Source organism: Pleurodeles waltl, chromosome 7 (assembly GCF_031143425.1).
Source record: "Pleurodeles waltl isolate 20211129_DDA chromosome 7, aPleWal1.hap1.20221129, whole genome shotgun sequence".
In the NCBI taxonomy this organism is placed as follows: domain Eukaryota; kingdom Metazoa; phylum Chordata; class Amphibia; order Caudata; family Salamandridae; genus Pleurodeles; species Pleurodeles waltl.
The window spans coordinates 1,239,502,809-1,239,523,708 of NC_090446.1; the positions used below are offsets into that span (position 1 = coordinate 1,239,502,809).

The 20,900-nt window shown below is 42.8% G+C and overlaps 1 protein-coding gene across 1 annotated transcript in view; it reads right to left on the minus strand.

Moving 5' to 3' along the window:
- Positions 1-20,900, minus strand: part of DNAH9 (dynein axonemal heavy chain 9) — a 975,671-nt gene that overhangs the window by 752,912 nt on the left and 201,859 nt on the right. The window contains exon 14 of the mRNA XM_069200368.1: positions 1,341-1,582. Within this exon, the coding sequence (XP_069056469.1) occupies positions 1,341-1,582 (242 nt within the window). The remainder of the gene's footprint in view (positions 1-1,340; positions 1,583-20,900) is intronic.

Sequence of the window (20,900 nt, forward strand, 5' to 3'; positions counted from 1 at the left end):
ATTTTGTCCAGTTTAGGCACTATTCCTTGCGTGGAAATGTGGCCAAAACATTGAGAAGAAACAAAATCATACTCAGGAGATGTGTGTGCCCAGGACGCAAACTGTCCTTCCCCTTTTTGTCTACAAAGGAAATCTAGTTGGTACAACAGAAAGGTGTGTATTTATGCTATGGTTAGTGCATTGACAAGTTAAGCTCCCAGCCCGTTACTCTTCTGAGGTTGATAAATTAAGTAGCATTGAACTGGAAAAAGCAGAACAAGTTTCTTTGCAGAGCTGTAAAATGTAAAACTGAGCTATCAAGCACCATATAAAAGCAGGTTTATATCTTACCTCTCATGGTCACATACCAGAATATAACTTTTTTTTAAAGATAGGTGGTATTGCACAGCACATTTGTGGATACTTTGCATTCAAATACATTCTTTATTTACTTTACAGACCATGTATCTGTTCCTACAGGGCAAACTCAGTCTAAAATTTCTCAGTTTATGCATGAATCAAATGAAACCAGAGTTACCCAAATACGTCAAATTCTCTGAGCTGAACATTTGATCTTAGGAAAAGCAGATGAGGGAAAATAGAAGCATAGTTCAGAAAAGAAGAAATTGGGATGACATGGTCACACCCTACTTCTTTGTATCTTTTGATAACATATATAGAGTGACTAGTGCTTAATTTGAGCCGGTGGTTTCCAGTGATTTGCACCTGCATTTTATTGTCAACACCAGCACTTATGACAGCCTGCCAAATTATGGCGCAGTTTATCTAATATTGTGATGAGCACAACATTTGCTTAAAAAAGTCAACATACATTCAAATGACTAATAATACCTGCCACCCAAAGCTATAACAGTAGCTAGAAGGCAAGTAGTAGTCATTTTTAATGTATATTAAAAGCCTGAATTGTCACACTTGTTGGAGTGTGAAGGTTAGTTGTGTTGGTACGGTAATTGGCAGTGCTGGCAGGGGTAATGAGTGGTTCACACTGCTGCTGCCGCCCGACAAGGGCTCCTGGCACTTATGTTTTTTTTATTTTATTTTTTAACAAATTAAGCACTCGGTGAGACCTGTGTTGGGGTTCCACGTGTCCGACAGGCAACTCGTACATCTAAGCCACGATTGCTTAAATTACTGAACTATCTTACTTTCTATGTGAGGTCTCCTTTTTTAAGGAAAATTGTATAAAAAAAAAAATGAAAATAAACATCCCTGGCAAGTGCATTGTCTCTGGTTATATTCTACTCATCATAAGACCTCAGAGCATCCACTGATACAAAACCCGGAAGGTCACCGCCCTCTCCAGCAATTGTTTAGACATGTCAAACCACAGGTTAAAATACCTTGACCAATGCGTGAATTCTGTTCCCAGATTCTCGAATAAGGCTGTATCGCTTTTCAAGCCGATCTGTTCGGTCATCAAGGTTAAGCAAAGTTTCTTTTTTACCATCCTTCCTTTCAAAAATAGGTGAGACCCAGGTCTTCATTATAGCTTGAATTTCGTCCACATTGTCCTTGGCTTTCTGTACCCTCCTTTCGAGATCGTGTACGCTGTCTCTGGTGCTCTGAATATAATCCCAAACACCTTCAAATGAAAAATATTTCAGAAATAAATTCGTACTTCTCCAAATATACGCATCCATTATAATTATGAAGTTGCGCCATGCTTTAGTTTTCAACATACAACTGCAGCCCGATTGTAGGATGCCGCAGTCTGGTAAAGTTAGTTCACCAGGGTTCCACAGCTAGGCTACACCCTGCAACCCACAGTCCAGTGCGGGACACTCAGTGGCCCACCTGGCCCATAAAGCCTGTCCAGGAAAGCCAGATGGTTTGAAGACCAAGCGCCGGTCTGGACCAACTTGGCAGTCCAGTAAGGACATATAGGGCCTCATTATGACCCTGGCGGGCGGCGGAGGCCGCCCGCCAGGATCCCGCCCTCCAAATTACCGCACCGCGGTCAAAAGACCGCGGCGGGTATTACGAGTTTTCCCCTGGGCTGGCGGGCGGTTCCAGTAAAACCGCCCGCCAGCCCAGGGGAAAACGACCTTCCCACAAGGATGCCGGCTCGTAATCGAGCCGGCGGAGTGGGAAGGTGCGACGGGTGCAGTGGCACCCGTCGCGTATTTCAGTGTCTGCAAGGCAGACACTGAAATACTTTTCGGGGCCCTCTTACGGGGGCCCCTGCCGTGCCCATGCCATTGGCCCCGCGACCCCCCCTACCGCCATCCTGTTCATGGCGGCTTTCCTGTTCATGGCGGTAGGGGGGGTCAGAATCCTCATGGCTGCGGAGCGCGCTCCGCAGCCATGGAGGATTCCAAAGAGCAGCGGAAAGTCAGCGGGAGACCGCTGACTTTCCGCTTCTGACCGCGGCTGAACCGCCGCGGTCAGAATGCTCATTGGAGCACCGCCAGCCTGTTGGCGGTGCTCCCGTGGTCGGTGGCCCTGGCGGCCACCGGCCGCCAGGGTCAGAATGACCCTCATAGTGTCGTGGCATTCACCATGAAGTTGGGGAGGCATCAACAGCTACAACAGCTGAAATCAAGTGGGGAATCCCTTAATGTCTGCCCCGCTTGCAAACAAGGAAAATTCAGCATTTTTTTGCTTTCAAGCAAAAATATTCGGCCCACATTTGAAATAAGATTATCTTCAGAAGTAAAGGGAGCATCTGTATGCTTTTGCAGAGTGCACAAACATTAAAGATGCATGTTTCACAATGCTATCCTTTATGTTAAACAAGTATTCAAAAGCAAGAAGAAACAGTCAATATAGCGCATACAACTGACCACCATAGAAAGGTTGATGCTAGATATAAAATTGGTGGCCCTCGTATCAAAGTGCTTTACCTTAAGGCTCTACGACTTGGAAAAAGAGAGACAAAATGGGTCAATAATCAAACGAGCAAGGACAAAAACGAAGCAAATGTTATTAACTGTAGGAAGGAAGAGGCAGTACCTTTTCGGCCAACAATGCAAAGAGAAAATAAAGTGTCAGGAAAAATCTAAATTTGTAAAAAAATGTGTGAGCAAATGAATTGCTATCAAAATGTAGAGATTTAGCCCCCAATGTCCAGGTTTAGTGGCTGCTGACTGACTAGGAGGGGCTTAACACAGCCCCTGCCCAACTGCTCCTGTGGTGCAGGGGGCACCCAACCTACCAAGTGTCCCATTCAGACCGTGGCCTATGAATATATGTGAGCTATGGTTGGTTCAGGGGACCCTTAGCACTATGCCACTGCTGACAAACAGCAAAGTTAAGTAGCATTAAGGTGCAGTGAGTTTTTTTTTATTTTTTAGGTTAGGTCTAGTGCTCAGCTTAACGTATCGACCTGGAGCCACAAAAACACATACAGGAGAAGTGCATGATTGCCAATTGACCAAAATGAACTGTGCTGGAAGAGACTGTGTAATTCATGGTGGCCAGCACGGGAGATTAACATGCAAAGCATCGCAGCACATTTAAGACGGCAATGGATCAGTTGGCGTTCCGTATTGAAATATTCGCATTAATAATTGATAAATAATAAACGATTCTCAGTCCGGTTGGTCAGAACATCAACAGTAGCATGGCTTACAAAGAAAAAAAAGTAACTAAAAGGTAAAAAGTAGCATGCTCTTCATTGGCGACCCACTTTGTAACACACCCTGGATAAATGTTGGAAATGTTTCCTTGTGTCTCACAATCATTTCTGCATAGAGCAAACTAATGAACATATATTTTCTCATGGGCGCTAGTATGAGGGTGCAGAATGTTAGAACTTAAGATCTTTTTTCTACTATTTTCATAAGGAAAAAACTTGTATCTCTATTAGGCCTGGGCAGAGTTCGCAGAGTTCTGCTGTGCGGAGCTCTGCAAAGTGTTGAAAAAAACTGCTGCACTAAGCGGAGTTCTGCAAACAGCAGAGTTTGGGTAAGGCGCAGTGTTCGCACTGATTTTCAGAGCAAGAGTTTCTCCCTCGCTATAAAATCAGAGCGAACGGCATCGCGCGTATGCTAGAGGGCACTAACTTTTTTTTTGCTACTCGAGTAGATTTTTTTCTCAAGTGGCAGCTTCCTAAATGCGAGCGGCAGCTTTCTCATCAAGAGCGGGCGTGGCCTACCGCGACTGCTTGCATTTAGAAATCTTGCTTGTGGCTCGCCAACTTAGCGATTTCTCTCGCTCACCAACCTAATGTTAAGTTAAGTGCATTACCAATGATTGTTATATTTGAAAGGCATATTTAATAATAAACAGAAAAGGATTATTGCACCAAATTAATATTACACACAATTGCACCAAATCAACATTACAGAAATAGCAACCACACATCAGAAGTTGGAGCATCTCTAAAGTCTACTATGAACAATCAATCCATCAATCTATCTATTCACCCATTCATACACCCATTAATCCATGAAAACTGCATTCAATACAGCAATCAGCCGATCTATCCAGCCCACCCAAATCCACACAATCTCCTTCACTCATCCACCGATCCTATCACCAAGCTACCCACAATTGATCAATTCATCCATCCCAATTTAACCCAAACAACCAATCTATCCATCCATACTACCTATACTCAACTAACCCATCTATGAACCACTCACACAGTACATGAATCCATCTTAATGATTCATCCACCCGTACATAACAGCTCATCCATCCACCCACTTATCCATCCATCCCTAACCCATCCCATTCAGCCATCGATCCATGTAGCCAACAGGACATTCCTCCATCCATCCATTCACCAATACATCAACCAACCAATTTGCATCCATTTATCCACTGGCCCATCCATACATATCTAACCCAATTCATCCACCAATTTATCTACCAACAGGACATGCAATTATCTCCCCAATTATCCATCCACACCTTCATAAACTCCACCTGTCCAACCTTACAACATTTATTCATCATCCATTCATTCAGATGCCACCCGGCCATTATCCATCCATTCAACCAACTCTCCAACAGACCTCCAGTCCATTCCCTTCAGAAGTCTTCCAGGCTCTAGCACAGGGCTGGACTGCCCGCACCGGACATCAGGCATTTTCCCAGGACGCTGGGAGGGTGGGGGCCAGGTTTGTTACTGGAGGGCCGGTTTTGCACCAATATTAGTCCCCAGGAACAAAAGCAGCAGTCCTCCACACTTACACTTTCCCTCCACCCGCGGGGTGGGGGGCTGGTCCAACAAAATTGCCAGGGCTGCTTTGGTTTCCCAGTCCGGCCCTGTCTAGCTTGTTTATCACAGTGTGTTTGTTATATGTGTGTTCCCTGTCTCTCACACACAGACACACACACCCTTCTCCATGCCTAATGCACCTGAGAGTGTTCCCAATATAGAAACTTTGCTCTTAAAAGAAGTATGGCCCACTTCTCTGAACTAGCTTCACTCATTTCAGGTATAACACTTAAAGGGAGGAATTCATAAAGGTAACTGCTCTGAGGTTGTCTGACATATAATTCAGATCCAATTCGAACAATCATTTTTTGATTGTTTTATAAGGTGAGGCAGTGTCTTTAAAATGAATTCAATGCAATTTGTATTAAAAAAAAAAGAAAACAAAACAAAAAACTCTACCCAGCTAGCCCCTCACTCGTTTCTTTGTTTTCTGAACAGAGATATAATGAAGAAAACCATTAAAATCACAAGCTAGTCTAATGGCGTGCTTAAAACATAGTGTGTGTGGGGGGGAAGAGGCCATGCTGGTGGGTAGTTTAGCAATGCTACATTGCATAAAATAGATGCCCTCCCACAGAGGATACTAGAAGTAGATATTCTGTAAGTATAGTATGGGACCATGATTAAAACAGCTAACAGCTAGCCTTTTATGGTTTGGCATGTGGATGTCTTTTAGATGTCTTTTGTCGAATACCTATTGAGGAAAATACCGTGGGTTTTGGGTCAGCGGATTGCTTACCACTGGCAATATAATTTGCTTGTTTCCTATTCATCAGTGTTCCTTCTTCTTTGATCTGCCCCTCCCCAGAGCCACAGCTTCTTTGCTATCCTTTTGAGTGGGTCACTTGTATCTTTCAACTTCTTACATTCTGGGACTACTTTTTTCTTTTTCTTGCAGCCCTCCATGAGAGTGTATGTGTTTTTTTTGCTAATTTCAAGTGCTGCCCTCCACCCAGCCTCGTTATTTTTGAAAACTCATCTATTGCTCCCCATGCCACCCTCTTGAGCTCCATTCCCAATTACTATAATGACAATTTTCCCAAACACCCAACCACGTCTCTGTTGGACAAACTCAACTCAAGGACAAGCAGCCAAATTCGATGTACAAGAGGCAACGGAGGACTCATGCAGGTAGGTCACATTTACATGGGTAGGTCTTCGTCGCCAGCTGATAATGTACACAGCACCGCTGGTTTTAAATTTATTGAATGTGAGCTGTATGCATGAGTTTCTCTCTGAAGATCTCAATCTATTCCTATGGCCCCATGACGTCACCTGATGTAATCAGAAACCAATACAATGCCGTCATCCTTCATACTTTAAGACACGCTCATCCTTCCAGGTACTGTTGTAGAACTGCTTTATTCAAGCACATTTTCCATGTGCACATAAAAGCCATTAGGACGCAGTACAAGCCACACGCTGGACACATTACTAGGAGCACGGACTTCACCACATATGTTCAGGAGCCAACTGGTAACTGACGACTTCTGGGTAACTGTATACACAATTTACAACCTCTCTTTAGCTTATGATTATCTGGAAACATACAACTGATCTTAAAAAACAAAAGTTAAAAAAGATAATCGGGACCACAAAACATAAAAAAGGAATGCAAGATTCTGCACCCATCAGCCTCCTTTGCACCTCATTTCTCATCCCATCTAATAAAGAAGATAACAGCAAGGTCATGCCATGCAAATGAAAAGGGTCATGCTCTCTGCCGCTCATATATTTTCATTTATGTTATCATTAATATCAGGAAAGAATTCACCTTTCGTGAAGAGTTAAGAATCGTGGCACTGTGTGTAGTGAAGAGCAGGTCCGTCAAGGACCTACAAAATAAATACAATCATCTGAAATGACTGAACTGTCAGCAGAACGTAAACTGACCTTAAAAGTGTGTTTTTACAATTGATTAAAAACATTTTTTTGCGAATTAAATCAAACAAGATGCTAAAAGTACACATCAAGGCAAAAAGCAAATTAAGAGCCAGGACAGTCTTTGCACACTGTCATTCTGACAGCTCCCTCCTTTTTACGAAGAAATACTCCATGATCCCTCAGCCAATCAATCTGTTTGTAAGGTCCCTCATAAAGGCAAGACATTTGAAATTGTTAATTAATTGAAGCCGACTCAAGTGGAGAAACGGGGAGGCACTGCTATGCCTTAAAGCCTTATGCCTTATGCCTTAAAGCTCCTTAACTACTAAAAACAATTGTAAAGTTGAAAATACTTTGGGATGCCTACACTCATGGGGTCAAATGGCAAGGATTTCCAAAGGGTTTTCGTCCATTTTCTTTTCCTCTAATTTTACATAAAAACCTTTTTACCACTATTCAAAGAAACAAGTACAGTGTGAGACATGTATGATTATCCAACAGCTGCTTTGTAAAGTCTGATCTCCAGTACAGTTTTAAAGCAACTACAGCATGCTCCTCTGTAAAATGAAACTATGTGATTTGTGCTTTGAAAGCCTAGATTTGGTGCCCATCAAAGACGAGAGCTCAGCCTAGAGACACAGTTACTGACAGAATGGGGTTGGACGAAACCATCGAGATTTCAGAACAATCAAGGCAGTGATAGGTCAAATGCAGAACCCAAACCCTCTCGTCCCTGTGCATGAGACCAGCTCTATGTAAATCCACATGCACTGTACCTGGTTAAACCTTCGCCTTCAGCTTCTATCTTGAGTCGATCCACAATAAAACACTAATCTGCCTAAACAGCAATTTAATACTAAAGCCAATGTCTAGTCATGTTGTGAAAATAACACCAATATTTGACATTTGAACTGATGACAGATAAAAGATTGAAACCAAAAGCAGAAATGACCTAGCTTTAGTGACCCCCATATATTCCCCCCTCTGATGTTCAACGAACCTCTATGTAAAACACCTATCTCTGAGGAAATATATTTACTTCTCCAACAGTAATAGTCGGTTGTAGGTTCGAGAAGTTGAATGACTAAGGGTACCATTTTGATTCAAAGAAACTCTGCTTTTTGAAAGGCAATGAATTGTTTGAATAAAGTCAAGATCTTATCAACACGCTGGCATTCAGCTCCCTTGCAGGTACTGGAGATGTGATTCTGACCTTCCTCCTCAGAATCAAAATATTGACTTGCATCCTGCACCGTTGCCTCTTGTCCAGCAATCGAAAGATTTTTGGGGAAACATCTACATAGACCTCTGTTTAATGTCTGGCCCTTGACTCCAAAACAAACATCAGTAATTCATATCTTATTGTACCTGAGGCTTTCTCTTAAATTCTAAGATTGGTTATCTTTTCACCTTTATCTATGGTAAAATTAACAAAATATTTGCATTTACAGTTCTCAGTCTGAAAAGGGTCAGTATAAAACAAGACGCTGTCAAAAAGCCACAATATTCAAAATCACATGATGTCACTGGCGAATGCCGTAACACCTTCCACAACAATTTCTTCCCTTCTTACACAATTTTTACAAACGTTTTGCAAGTTTACTCCAATCAACAATATAACACAAGATAAAACAGAAAGCAATATTTTTTGAGTACAGAGGACACTACAACTGAGTACACAAATGGACAACATAATATCTTGAGATCGACCAATCCTAAACTAGCTGAAGTGATAAAAGCCAGAGGGTGTCTATTTTCAAGCCTCCCTTCCCTGATTCACGCAGATTAACCAGGTGCCAATATACTTGCTCCTCCAACTAGGCACAACTGCAAGACCCAAAAGAACATAAGGAAATTGCCAATACAGCTATGTTTAAGCCGATTCAGGGGGAATTAACCGGCTACAAGTCAAGGAAACAGATCATTTAAGGTACTCTGTGGAAAACACATATTAAACTCACTGAACTCCCACCATTTGAAAAAAGTTTAAATTTCTTCTATTACTTTCCTTGTCATTTGCATTTAGCCCAAAAATGGATAGCTCTAAATTCATAACCGAAATCAGAGAGCAACATATTGCCAATGATTTTTGGTTGTTGGATTCTATAGATTGTAATACATAGCAATAATCAGTAAAGACTTAAAACAGGTATTTCAGCAAAGTAACCCTCTTTAAATAAATCTTTCAGATCAGGCTCTCAGAAAAGTAAATCAATGTAATGATTCAGTTTATCTCTTGTTAGCAGCATCTACAAGCCACACTTTGGACAGTATAAACTTCTTCCTCACCCACCCCAGACAGCAAGGGACCCAATTCTGCTAGTTTGAAATCGTAAATCTTATGCTGGAATTAAGACCGATTACTTAACAATTTTTTAACCTCGGGCTGGCCTACTTTCACTTGTACTTTAGGAAAAGTTTCCATCTTATGCCAGTTGCCTTGGTGTTGATCCGTTAGAGAACTAGCCCTGATAATATGGAAAATACATTTAGGGCACCTATCTCAAGAAAGGGAGCTTTGACAATCCACTGGAAGAAAATTAGATTTAACCATAGAAACAGTATATGTTGTCAATAGTGTGACGTGTAATGCAGGAGCCTATCCTGGTGCATCTTAGGTAAGATTTCATGCCAGTTTTGTTCTATCTATAACTAACAATACTGTCAGAAAGACTGCTTTTGAATATGCAACATTTAATATACTGGTAAACTCCAAACTAGTGCAAGTTTTGATTTGCACCTCTGACTATTCTACTTTCATCTGTGTTTATAAAAAGCGCTTAGTGACCAATGTGAATCTGTTGGTGTTCCTATGAGATGTAAGCACTTGTAGCAACTGCTTATCATCTGCAATCAGCATCATGTTTGGGTACTGTGCAAATAAACATCTGATGGGATAATATTATTAGATGGAATCTTGTGTACACTTAGGTGCAACCATAATTATAACTGGCCTGTATCCAAACATCTAGGATACAATGCTGTGAGATCCTGTATTAATAACTGGAGGACAGCAAGGTATCAACTGCCAGAAAGTCCAGGAACCAGCTGCTTTCTAGGTAAACACGCCTCCATGAAACCCTTGGTCTTAACTATGATAGCTATGGCACAAAGCAGTAGGATTTGCTCAGAAAAATTCAAGTATTGAACAGCACCAAAACAACGTTAACATCAGAGAAATTCCTGAACCAATTTTATAAAGAGAAGTTTAATACAATGAGCAAAAAAAGATAAAAACCAAAGAAGATGCTGAAGTGATATAATTTTATGGGAAAAGGTGTGTTACCAGAAACTTACACCAGAGACCACTCCTGCACCAAAAATTAAAAATAGTGTCAAACTGTGCAAGCCCACAAAGGCCGATGGATAGGGTCAGATACCTTGCAGGTGCGTACAACCAATTAACGGCAAACTTCTCAGGACGATAGCAGTGGGAGACTGACTCAAAAACTGTCTTTAGACAGGGATCTAGTACAGGCCCCAGTTAGTTCCTCTGTCAAAATGTCATTCTTGTCCCTCATGTTGTTCAACCAATCCTCCAGGAAAGTCCAGTTGTCTCTTGATTCTTCTGTATAGATGAGCATTCTTGTATTTTAGGTCTCTGGGGCTGTAGGAGGCAAACTGGACTGACGAATGAGAAGCAGTTCAAAAGCCTGGCCACCCATGACTTGCAGACTGCAAAGTCCCACCGTAGAGGTGCCAATGGTAATGTTAAAAGTAGCCATTTTTGGCAGTTCATGGCTGCAGTGGTAATCCTGAAGCCGTTCTTTTAAAGTCGCATGCGGGTGGTAGAAGGAAACTACGGCACAGAGGGGCGATCTGACCTTTATGCCACTAGTGCCATTTTACTGGGGCCTTCCCAAAGGGGAAGGTATGCATATAATAATTAAACATTACTATCAAGTTTTAAGGGCAGAGCACATGCAATGGGAGTTATTTAGGAGTTAAAACAGACTAGTATATTAAGCCCCACAAAAAACAAAATCTAGAGAGGCCATGCAGAAAGGTGAATTTACAAGATATATGTGAAAGGGAACAAGGCAGCTTTCAGATGAACAAGCACTTTCCAAGGATTAGTGATGAAGGGGAGTATCTGGCCATATGCTGCTTCAACCACTGTCTACTACAAGGATGATTACAGGCTTTAGTTCCTGGAGTTCAGGCCCATCACCTTACGCACCCAAGGATAGGAAGCACACTTACGAGTGAACTGCTGTTGCACATTTTCTCTGACATACTTTATACTGGAGTTTGCAGTAAGATCAATCAAGCCATGATTGCTAGTGGTCTGGGGGGTGTGGGCAGTCCCTGAATGTGAAGCCAGCGGAGCTATCTCCGGGCAGTCCCAGAATGTGAAGCCAGGGGATGTATCTTCTTCAAAGGTCATGGTACTGTGTGGGCCAGAACTCAGGCATAGACATGAATTCACAGCAGTTACCTGAGCAGTAGCACTGTTAAATAGGATTCATAATCATGACAGAAGTGGATGGCTGAGTTGCCCTCAATTATAAGAGCATTCCCACAAAGAGGCCTATTAAATATGCATTGCACGAAAGTCAATTACACTGTCACACACAAAGCCCTGCTAATCTTCGACACAGTGTACTCTATAATTACAATCCATCTGCATTTTGGAGGAGCTTAATCCCTTTAACAACAGTGACACCGTGATCCGAACACCTTGTGATTTGAGGCCTGGGTTGTTAGCATGCATTAACTATCTTGATCTCAAGCACTTGGTACCCAGCTATAATCATCTTTGCAATATGCTAATAAAGTGATCACATGACTAAACTGCAGGCGTTACAGTCAAGCACTCTGACGTTATAATGGCTTTGTTAGAAGGGCAATCGTTCATTGCGCTCAGTATCGTCTCCCATATCCATCTTCCAAGTGTGTTAACTTTTCTATTCACTCTTTTCACAGAAGTCTGCACCAAACGCCCGAGATAAATGAAACGATGAAGGATGCACAGTAGAGTCATTTTCCTTTCACTAGTAACAGGTCACATCCAAATATTGATTATCACAAGTTATAAGAAGGACTCCTTTATCCTACTTTAAAAAGCATACATCTTAAAGGGTTTAGCGAATAACAAAATGCAAACCCAAGAGACTGAATGAAATTGGCTGCTCATTCAAGTTATCGAGCTCTTGAACCAATGAATGAACAAACAAACCTTGCATCACACATATTTATAACAATGGGGTCTCCAGGGTGCATCATCTCATCCACCTAAAATAAATTGAAATGTTAGCCCTTTCTAAAAGTAGCTAATGGAAGCAGTGTGGTATAACATCTGTGGCAAGGACCTTTGGAGAACTGGCTCCTCAACAGACCGGGTACTACCTCTCCTCTGTTGTTTATCTTTACTCAAGGAATTACTACATTTGGTTGGTCTTTGCTTCTTGGGTTTCTCGTACGCTGTTGAAAGGAAATTGTTTGTTTTGTCTCCGTATAGCTATGCTTTTTGCCCACTTAAACACATATTTACGTTTGGGCCTGGAACCAGTGTTTTAAATGGACCGGTACTGTCCGGTACTGAGTAGCGGCACCTTTTTTATTTTGAGAGGGAGAGTACCGGCACACCTCAAAAAAACGTAATACTTTTAATTGGAGAGTACCGGCACTTCTGGGAAACAAGCAGGTACTCTGGCACAGACTACCTGCACTTTAATTTTTAAATTTCAAGCACTGCCTGGAACACATGGCCTCTCCTTCTTAAAAATGAAGCCATTAAAACATAAGCACTTTGTGCGTTTGGAAGTCAATGAATTTGATGGAGGGGGAGGAGCCCATCTAAGCTGTGCGCTGACTGCACTCTCGCTAATACACAGAAGTCAGCAGAGGGAAGATGGTTCTAAACTTGTTTAGCTGGTGAAAACAGCTGGTAGAAAACAACCAAATTTGAGCACTAAATGGTTCATTAAAAGCAATGTGGACTTTAGTATGGAAATACTAATGAATGGAACCTCATATTACAGATGGTGTCCCTGCACCCAAATGATATTAATGTGCCCAAAAGGGGGAATGCCATGCAGAAATGGTTTTCCTGCATCATTTTCTGCAGATGTTCCTTATTCCATATTGTTTCCACTGTAAATTTACTGCTGGGTAGTAAGCTGCAGAACAGGGAATTCTGCAGGGCAGAGGGTGAGGAGAAAGGATAGGTAGGGCTGCCCGTATTCTGGAAAGGTTGCCATAGGCCAGGAAGAGCTCCCTTCAGTGCCTTATGTTTTGCTTATATGTCTCTTCTGTGAATGACCCCGCTCACACACTGCTCTGTATTGTGTATTTGCTCATCTAGCCCTCAACCCATATAAATTATTATGGTTTTCATTCATTTACTAGTCCATGTGCATTTATCTTTACTGTCACGCAAAGATGTGTGTTGCATTCATATAAACTGATACTACTAGTTCACAAATTCATAGATTTGTATGAGCTGGCAGGAGAGGCTGAGAGCAGAGAAGTTCCTTGTAAAACTGCATCAAATGCTGTTGTCTCATTGCAAACTTTGCAACAGGCATAATGGGGCCTTGTTGCGAAGATAGACTGGGCTGGAAAATAAGTGAAAGTCAGGTATATATGTATCTTGACAAAATCTAAATACTGAACCCTCATGGAATGGCAGACATTTGATGCAATGGTTTGACATGTAGGGATCCTCAAAGTGTACAATGTACTTGGTTGCCTGTTTACATGGTTTTTTCACTCTGTGCATTCACAACAGTTGTTTTGATATATGCAGTAATCCTATTAGAATTAATCTGCAGTAAAATAAAGCCATACAAATAGCAGGGTGGATTTCACATTTGTGCATGGTTGGGGTGAAGGGTTGCCAGTCTCCAGCAGTCTCTGGCAGTTTCTGTTGTGTGGCTAACACACATTCTCTCCAGGTAACATGAGATTTGTGAGCTTTAATGTGTCTGTTCTCCCTGTTCAAGTTGGTAAGTTGTTCATACCTGTGGTTACCTAAGGGCTAAAGCAGATGAAACTGGTTTGTGATCACAAAAGTCCCTGATAATCTAACACTGTTGTGAAGGCAGAGGGTGGGCTACTCAAATGCCCACAGCCCCAGCATCCCTTAATGCAGGTCCAGTGTTTTCATCCCCCATAATGAGAGACAAGAGTTGCATCAGGATCTGACTGAAAACGGATTCTGAACTGAAATGCATTAGGAGAAATCAACACTCATTGGCTTGAGTGCACTATACGAGAGCCTTCTCACCACCAGGACCATAGAACACAAATGGACTTTGTGGAAGAACAAAAGAGGAAGACCATGTTGTTGGGCCTGCTTGGGGAAAGACTGAGACCCCGAATCCTGGAATGCTGAGATCCAAAGCTTCAGTACGTGCTTTTCAAATGTCAGAGCAGCCAGCCTCCTGTAGCCTCAGGGAGATTAAAGGGTGAAAAGAAAATCCAACGTGGAAGATGAACCAATATATCAGTTGGGACTAGATGTGTGCTGGACACCCTCAAAAGCGAAGATGATTGAGCGTGTTCTGACTATGATATGGTACCTTACATGGCTCACCAGGTGTCTGGAAGCTTCAGGTATGGGCAGAAGGATTTTATGCATTTGAAAAAACTAAGCTGGTCATTACGACCTGCTGCGGTGGCAGTCAGACCGCCACCAATGTGGCGGTCCGGCAGCCACATTATGACCGGTCGGACCACCAGCACGGACACTTTTCGGCCATCCGATGGTCCCAATCTACCAGGGCAGTGTGCAAGCAGCGCTGCCCTGGGGATTATGAACCCCCCTCTCCGCCGGCATTTAGATGGCGATTGCCCCGCCATGTAAAGGCTGGCAGAGATGGGGTGCAGAGGGCCCCATGGGGGCCCCTGAACTGCCCATGTACTTGGCATGGGCAGTGCAGGGGCCCCCATGGCCAGCCCCATTGCGCTTTTCACTGTCTCCTTTGCAAACAGTGAAAAGTGCGACTGGTGCTGGTGCACCCTACGCACCACAACATTGCCGCTGGCTCAATTATGAGCTCTGTCAATATTGTGGACTGTTTCCCACTGGGCCAGCGAGTGGAAACACTGTTTCCGCCCGCTGACCCATCGTGATACTTGTAATAGGGCCCGCGGGAAGGTGACCTCACTGCCCAGCTTTATAGTTATGTGAGTAGGGTATGGCTTGATGTGTGCTCCTACTTGTTAGCTGAGTAAATATGTGCCAGTTGCATGAATGAGTGTATGTCATGTCTGTGTGCGTGGTGGGCACATGGGGATTGTCTTCCTGAGTAGATGCCCCCAGGTATAGTGTCCATAGATGACTCTATGAGTTCAGGTCTTTGTGCGCATGGACGTCTATAAATACTTTGTTCTGCTGTCCCTACCCATGTATGTCATTTGCCTTTGGCACGCATGCAGTATACAAGCACTATACCCACCGGCATGACAATACTTGATGTACAATGACCTCCAACCTACTACAGAGAAAGCACACTTTTAGAATTAAAATGCAATATCCAACCACACTATTCCAGAATCCTGAGAGTGCTAAAAGGTAAATCTTACTTCACTTCAACTCAATTGAAAATGAGAATGTGGGCTTCTTGCTCAGCCTGCGAAAATATTCTGAAGAGCAGCTCAAATCAAGTTGGAGGGACCAATAAGGAAGAGATTGACATGGTACATTCCTTCCCTGGTTCGAACACATTTGCGGGAATTATGGACTTGTGTGATTAAATGTGATTTACAGTTTTGCACTTACTGTGATCAGATAACATGAGGGATGTTCCAACTGATTTAGGAGGTGGGGTCTATGGGGTTCTGCTGAGAGAGCTCTTCTCTCCTGGATCTCCTAGGTATCTCCCTTTTTCTGGGAAGGCAGGGGCTGTGAAAGGACAGCCAAGGCATCTAGCTGTTTACGTTTTTTGTGTGCTTCTAAAAACTTCTTAGCTTCAATAATCTATACATTGATTTCATTATTTGTGTTTGCAGCTTGCTCATGCTGCCATTAGAACTTTCCAAAGCCTCCGAGGGGTGGTGGTGGTGCACAGGTGGGTTGAAGTGTGGCTTGAGATATACGGACCTATTCATAAATGCCTTTGTGAATTTGCCTCAAAACATTTAAAATGGAAATACAATTTGTGCGAATGGCTAGGACTCTGCCCTCTTTGCACTTTTAGTAATAGGGAGCTGGACACTGTGTGGCCAATTCTCGCTGGCACTTAAGATTATGCAAAAGAGTACTCTTATAGAACTACTTCCTGTACTCAAAGTCTTCTGTGAATCGACCCTGTTGTAAGTAGCAACAATCAATATTTTAGATTAAACTCATCAAGTTTCACATTTGTAGATCCAAATATAGTCCTAACTACTCTTATTACCAACAAAACCTAATTCGTTCCTGACTTCATAACAGTCTAATTGTGATGTCCATCTAGTAATTTGAGCCTAAAGAGAGACAAAGAAAAAAGCTGAAATGTAATCAGGTAGAGCACATTCTAACAGATCAAGAGTATTTGTTCAGTGCACATTCAGCCTTTGGTATATCTTGGTTCTGAATAACAGATGTTTATTGTTATCCAACTCAATGGTATCATTGTATCGACCCTGTAAAGATAAACAGCTGAGTGCATCCACTAGGACTTGAACCTGTGACTAGGAGGTAAAATGCAGGTCCTTAGAGTAGATGAATTTGCATACTGAGCCACTAGATGGCAGCACAGTGATACAAAAGGGAAATGTTTACATTGATGTTTGAACGTGCCAAGCGGCCAGGCTGCTCTTAGTACCAGAAAAGAAACGGACACCACTGAAATTAAGCTTGGAAGTCGAACAGCAAACTATGTTGAGGCTGGAGCGTCAATGGCTTGTGGCCTGGGCACACACAGGTAGAGATTTAGTCAAATATGACAGAGGTGGGCCAAGTCGATAGTTGACTGATTGTCAACTAAGTAGCAATACAGTTCTGGATTTGATCGGAGGGCATTACAAAGGGAATCCTTGTGTTATGGCTCAATCCAAGGAGTAGGGTCAAAGATGAAAAAGATGATCTTCAACTACTGAAGCCTCAGTAGGAACTGTCTCATATATGCTAAGGCACAGCTGGGCTCCTACATTGGGAGCTTCAGGAAATGTAACAGCACCTTACAGTTAAATGTTGTAATCACAGTTGACAAATTTGGTAAATTTGCACTCTGAAAAATGGCCTTTTGTAAGTTACACAGGAGACAGTAAATGAGGTCAGACCCCATGCCGTGCATACGTCTAAACTCTAACAGAACATTGTTTTATAGGTGAATCTCTTTAATCCATGCTTGAAGCTGAAGAATAACCAGTTCTTCCATTGTCTTTCATGTGCTAGCAGTGCTTAATTTATGCTTGTTGTTTCCGGTGCGGAGTACCAGCACTTATTTTTGAGGGCCGGCGCTTATTCTTCTGCCTCAAGCATTTACTGCGAGTTAAAGACATGGGAAAGACGGAGGAAGAGAAAAGCAAAAAAGCGTCACGAAGGGATAAAGCAGAAAGCTGCAGGAGTGAGCTGAAGGGGTAGGGAGTGGCTGTAAATAGATTGAAGAGTTTGGGCCTGGAACCAGTGTTTTAAATGGACCGGTACTGTCCGGTACTGAGTAGCGGCACCTTTTTTATTTTGAGAGGGAGAGTACGGGCACACCTCAAAAAAACGTAATACTTTTAATTGGAGAGTACCGGCACTTCTGGGAAACAAGCAGGTACTCTGGCACAGACTACCTGCACTTTAATTTTTAAATTTCAAGCACTGCCTGGAACACATGGCCTCTCCTTCTTAAAAATGAAGCCATTAAAACATAAGCACTTTGTGCGTTTGGAAGTCAATGAATTTGATGGAGGGGGAGGAGCCCATCTAAGCTGTGCGCTGACTGCACTCTCGCTAATACACAGAAGTCAGCAGAGGGAAGATGGTTCTAAACTTGTTTAGCTGGTGAAAACAGCTGGTAGAAAACAACCAAATTTGAGCACTAAATGGTTCATTAAAAGCAATGTGGACTTTAGTATGGAAATACTAATGAATGGAACCTCATATTACAGATGGTGTCCCTGCACCCAAATGATATTAATGTGCCCAAAAGGGGGAATGCCATGCAGAAATGGTTTTCCTGCATCATTTTCTGCAGATGTTCCTTATTCCATATTGTTTCCACTGTAAATTTACTGCTGGGTAGTAAGCTGCAGAACAGGGAATTCTGCAGGGCAGAGGGTGAGGAGAAAGGATAGGTAGGGCTGCCCGTATTCTGGAAAGGTTGCCATAGGCCAGGAAGAGCTCCCTTCAGTGCCTTATGTTTTGCTTATATGTCTCTTCTGTGAATGACCCCGCTCACACACTGTTCTGTATTGTGTATTTGCTCATCTAGCCCTCAACCCATATAAATTATTATGGTTTTCATTCATTTACTAGTCCATGTGCATTTATCTTTACTGTCACGCAAAGATGTGTGTTGCATTCATATAAACTGATACTACTAGTTCACAAATTCATAGATTTGTATGAGCTGGCAGGAGAGGCTGAGAGCAGAGAAGTTCCTTGTAAAACTGCATCAAATGCTGTTGTCTCATTGCAAACTTTGCAACAGGCATAATGGGGCCTTGTTGCGAAGATAGACTGGGCTGGAAAATAAGTGAAAGTCAGGTATATATGTATCTTGACAAAATCTAAATACTGAACCCTCATGGAATGGCAGACATTTGATGCAATGGTTTGACATGTAGGGATCCTCAAAGTGTACAATGTACTTGGTTGCCTGTTTACATGGTTTTTTCACTCTGTGCATTCACAACAGTTGTTTTGATATATGCAGTAATCCTATTAGAATTAATCTGCAGTAAAATAAAGCCATACAAATAGCAGGGTGGATTTCACATTTGTGCGTGGTTGGGGTGAAGGGTTGCCAGTCTCCAGCAGTCTCTGGCAGTTTCTGTTGTGTGGCTAACACACATTCTCTCCAGGTAACATGAGATTTGTGAGCTTTAATGTGTCTGTTCTCCCTGTTCAAGTTGGTAAGTTGTTCATACCTGTGGTTACCTAAGGGCTAAAGCAGATGAAACTGGTTTGTGATCACAAAAGTCCCTGATAATCTAACACTGTTGTGAAGGCAGAGGGTGGGCTACTCAAATGCCCACAGCCCCAGCATCCCTTAATGCAGGTCCAGTGTTTTCATCCCCCATAATGAGAGACAAGAGTTGCATCAGGATCTGACTGAAAACGGATTCTGAACTGAAATGCATTAGGAGAAATCAACACTCATTGGCTTGAGTGCACTATACGAGAGCCTTCTCACCACCAGGACCATAGAACACAAATGGACTTTGTGGAAGAACAAAAGAGGAAGACCATGTTGTTGGGCCTGCTTGGGGAAAGACTGAGACCCCGAATCCTGGAATGCTGAGATCCAAAGCTTCAGTACGTGCTTTTCAAATGTCAGAGCAGCCAGCCTCCTGTAGCCTCAGGGAGATTAAAGGGTGAAAAGAAAATCCAACGTGGAAGATGAACCAATATATCAGTTGGGACTAGATGTGTGCTGGACACCCTCAAAAGCGAAGATGATTGAGCGTGTTCTGACTATGATATGGTACCTTACATGGCTCACCAGGTGTCTGGAAGCTTCAGGTATGGGCAGAAGGATTTTATGCATTTGAAAAAACTAAGCTGGTCATTACGACCTGCTGCGGTGGCAGTCAGACCGCCACCAATGTGGCGGTCCGGCAGCCACATTATGACCGGTCGGACCACCAGCACGGACACTTTTCGGCCATCCGATGGTCCCAATCTACCAGGGCAGTGTGCAAGCAGCGCTGCCCTGGGGATTATGAACCCCCCTCTCCGCCGGCATTTAGATGGCGATTGCCCCGCCATGTAAAGGCTGGCAGAGATGGGGTGCAGAGGGCCCCATGGGGGCCCCTGAACTGCCCATGTACTTGGCATGGGCAGTGCAGGGGCCCCCATGGCCAGCCCCATTGCGCTTTTCACTGTCTCCTTTGCAAACAGTGAAAAGTGCGACTGGTGCTGGTGCACCCTACGCACCACAACATTGCCGCTGGCTCAATTATGAGCTCTGTCAATATTGTGGACTGTTTCCCACTGGGCCAGCGAGTGGAAACACTGTTTCCGCCCGCTGACCCATCGTGATACTTGTAATAGGGCCCGCAGGAAGGTGACCTCACTGGCGGTAGCCTGACTAGGGGAGTTTGATGGATAGCCTTTTCCGTCTGCCAAACTCTTAATGACCCCCCTAAGACTTCTGGCTTTAGCAGGAAGTAGGACTAGAGTGGTCAATTTCTTCCTTGGATTCATGTCTTCCTTGAAGTCCCCTATTAGAATGCCTAAAATACTGAAAGCAGTTGAGGATACCAGTGTGGAGGGCAGATGATCCTGCCCTCACAACCTGTATTAAGCAGAACACTGTTGGCAATTGCTTTACATTTTTGGCCCAAGAGTAGTTTCCTGTGACGGTTTTTGGCAAGTAACATTACCTTTATACCATTATTTCTTAATGCACTTTTATACTTTTTTCAAATATTGATTTCTACTATTTCCTCATCCAATTTTCCTTGTTTTTTTGTCTTACTTTAGCTATTAAAATGTTCATCTATTTAAAATTGGTTTGGTCCACTGCAACTATTAACTTAATTGATGTTTTGTTATGTAGTGCCGAAGCGCACTTGGGTATCAGCGTGCTCTACAAGTTCCTTCATTTCATTTTATTGTTTGTGTGTTTACCTTACAAATTCATGTCTTCAGACCCCTAATCAATTTTTTACCATTTCGGTTTTATTTCGCTTACGATTTTTTGTCTTGTTTAGTGAACTGCTTTATGCTATTGCTACCAAGGGTTCCGACCTGTTTTGTTTC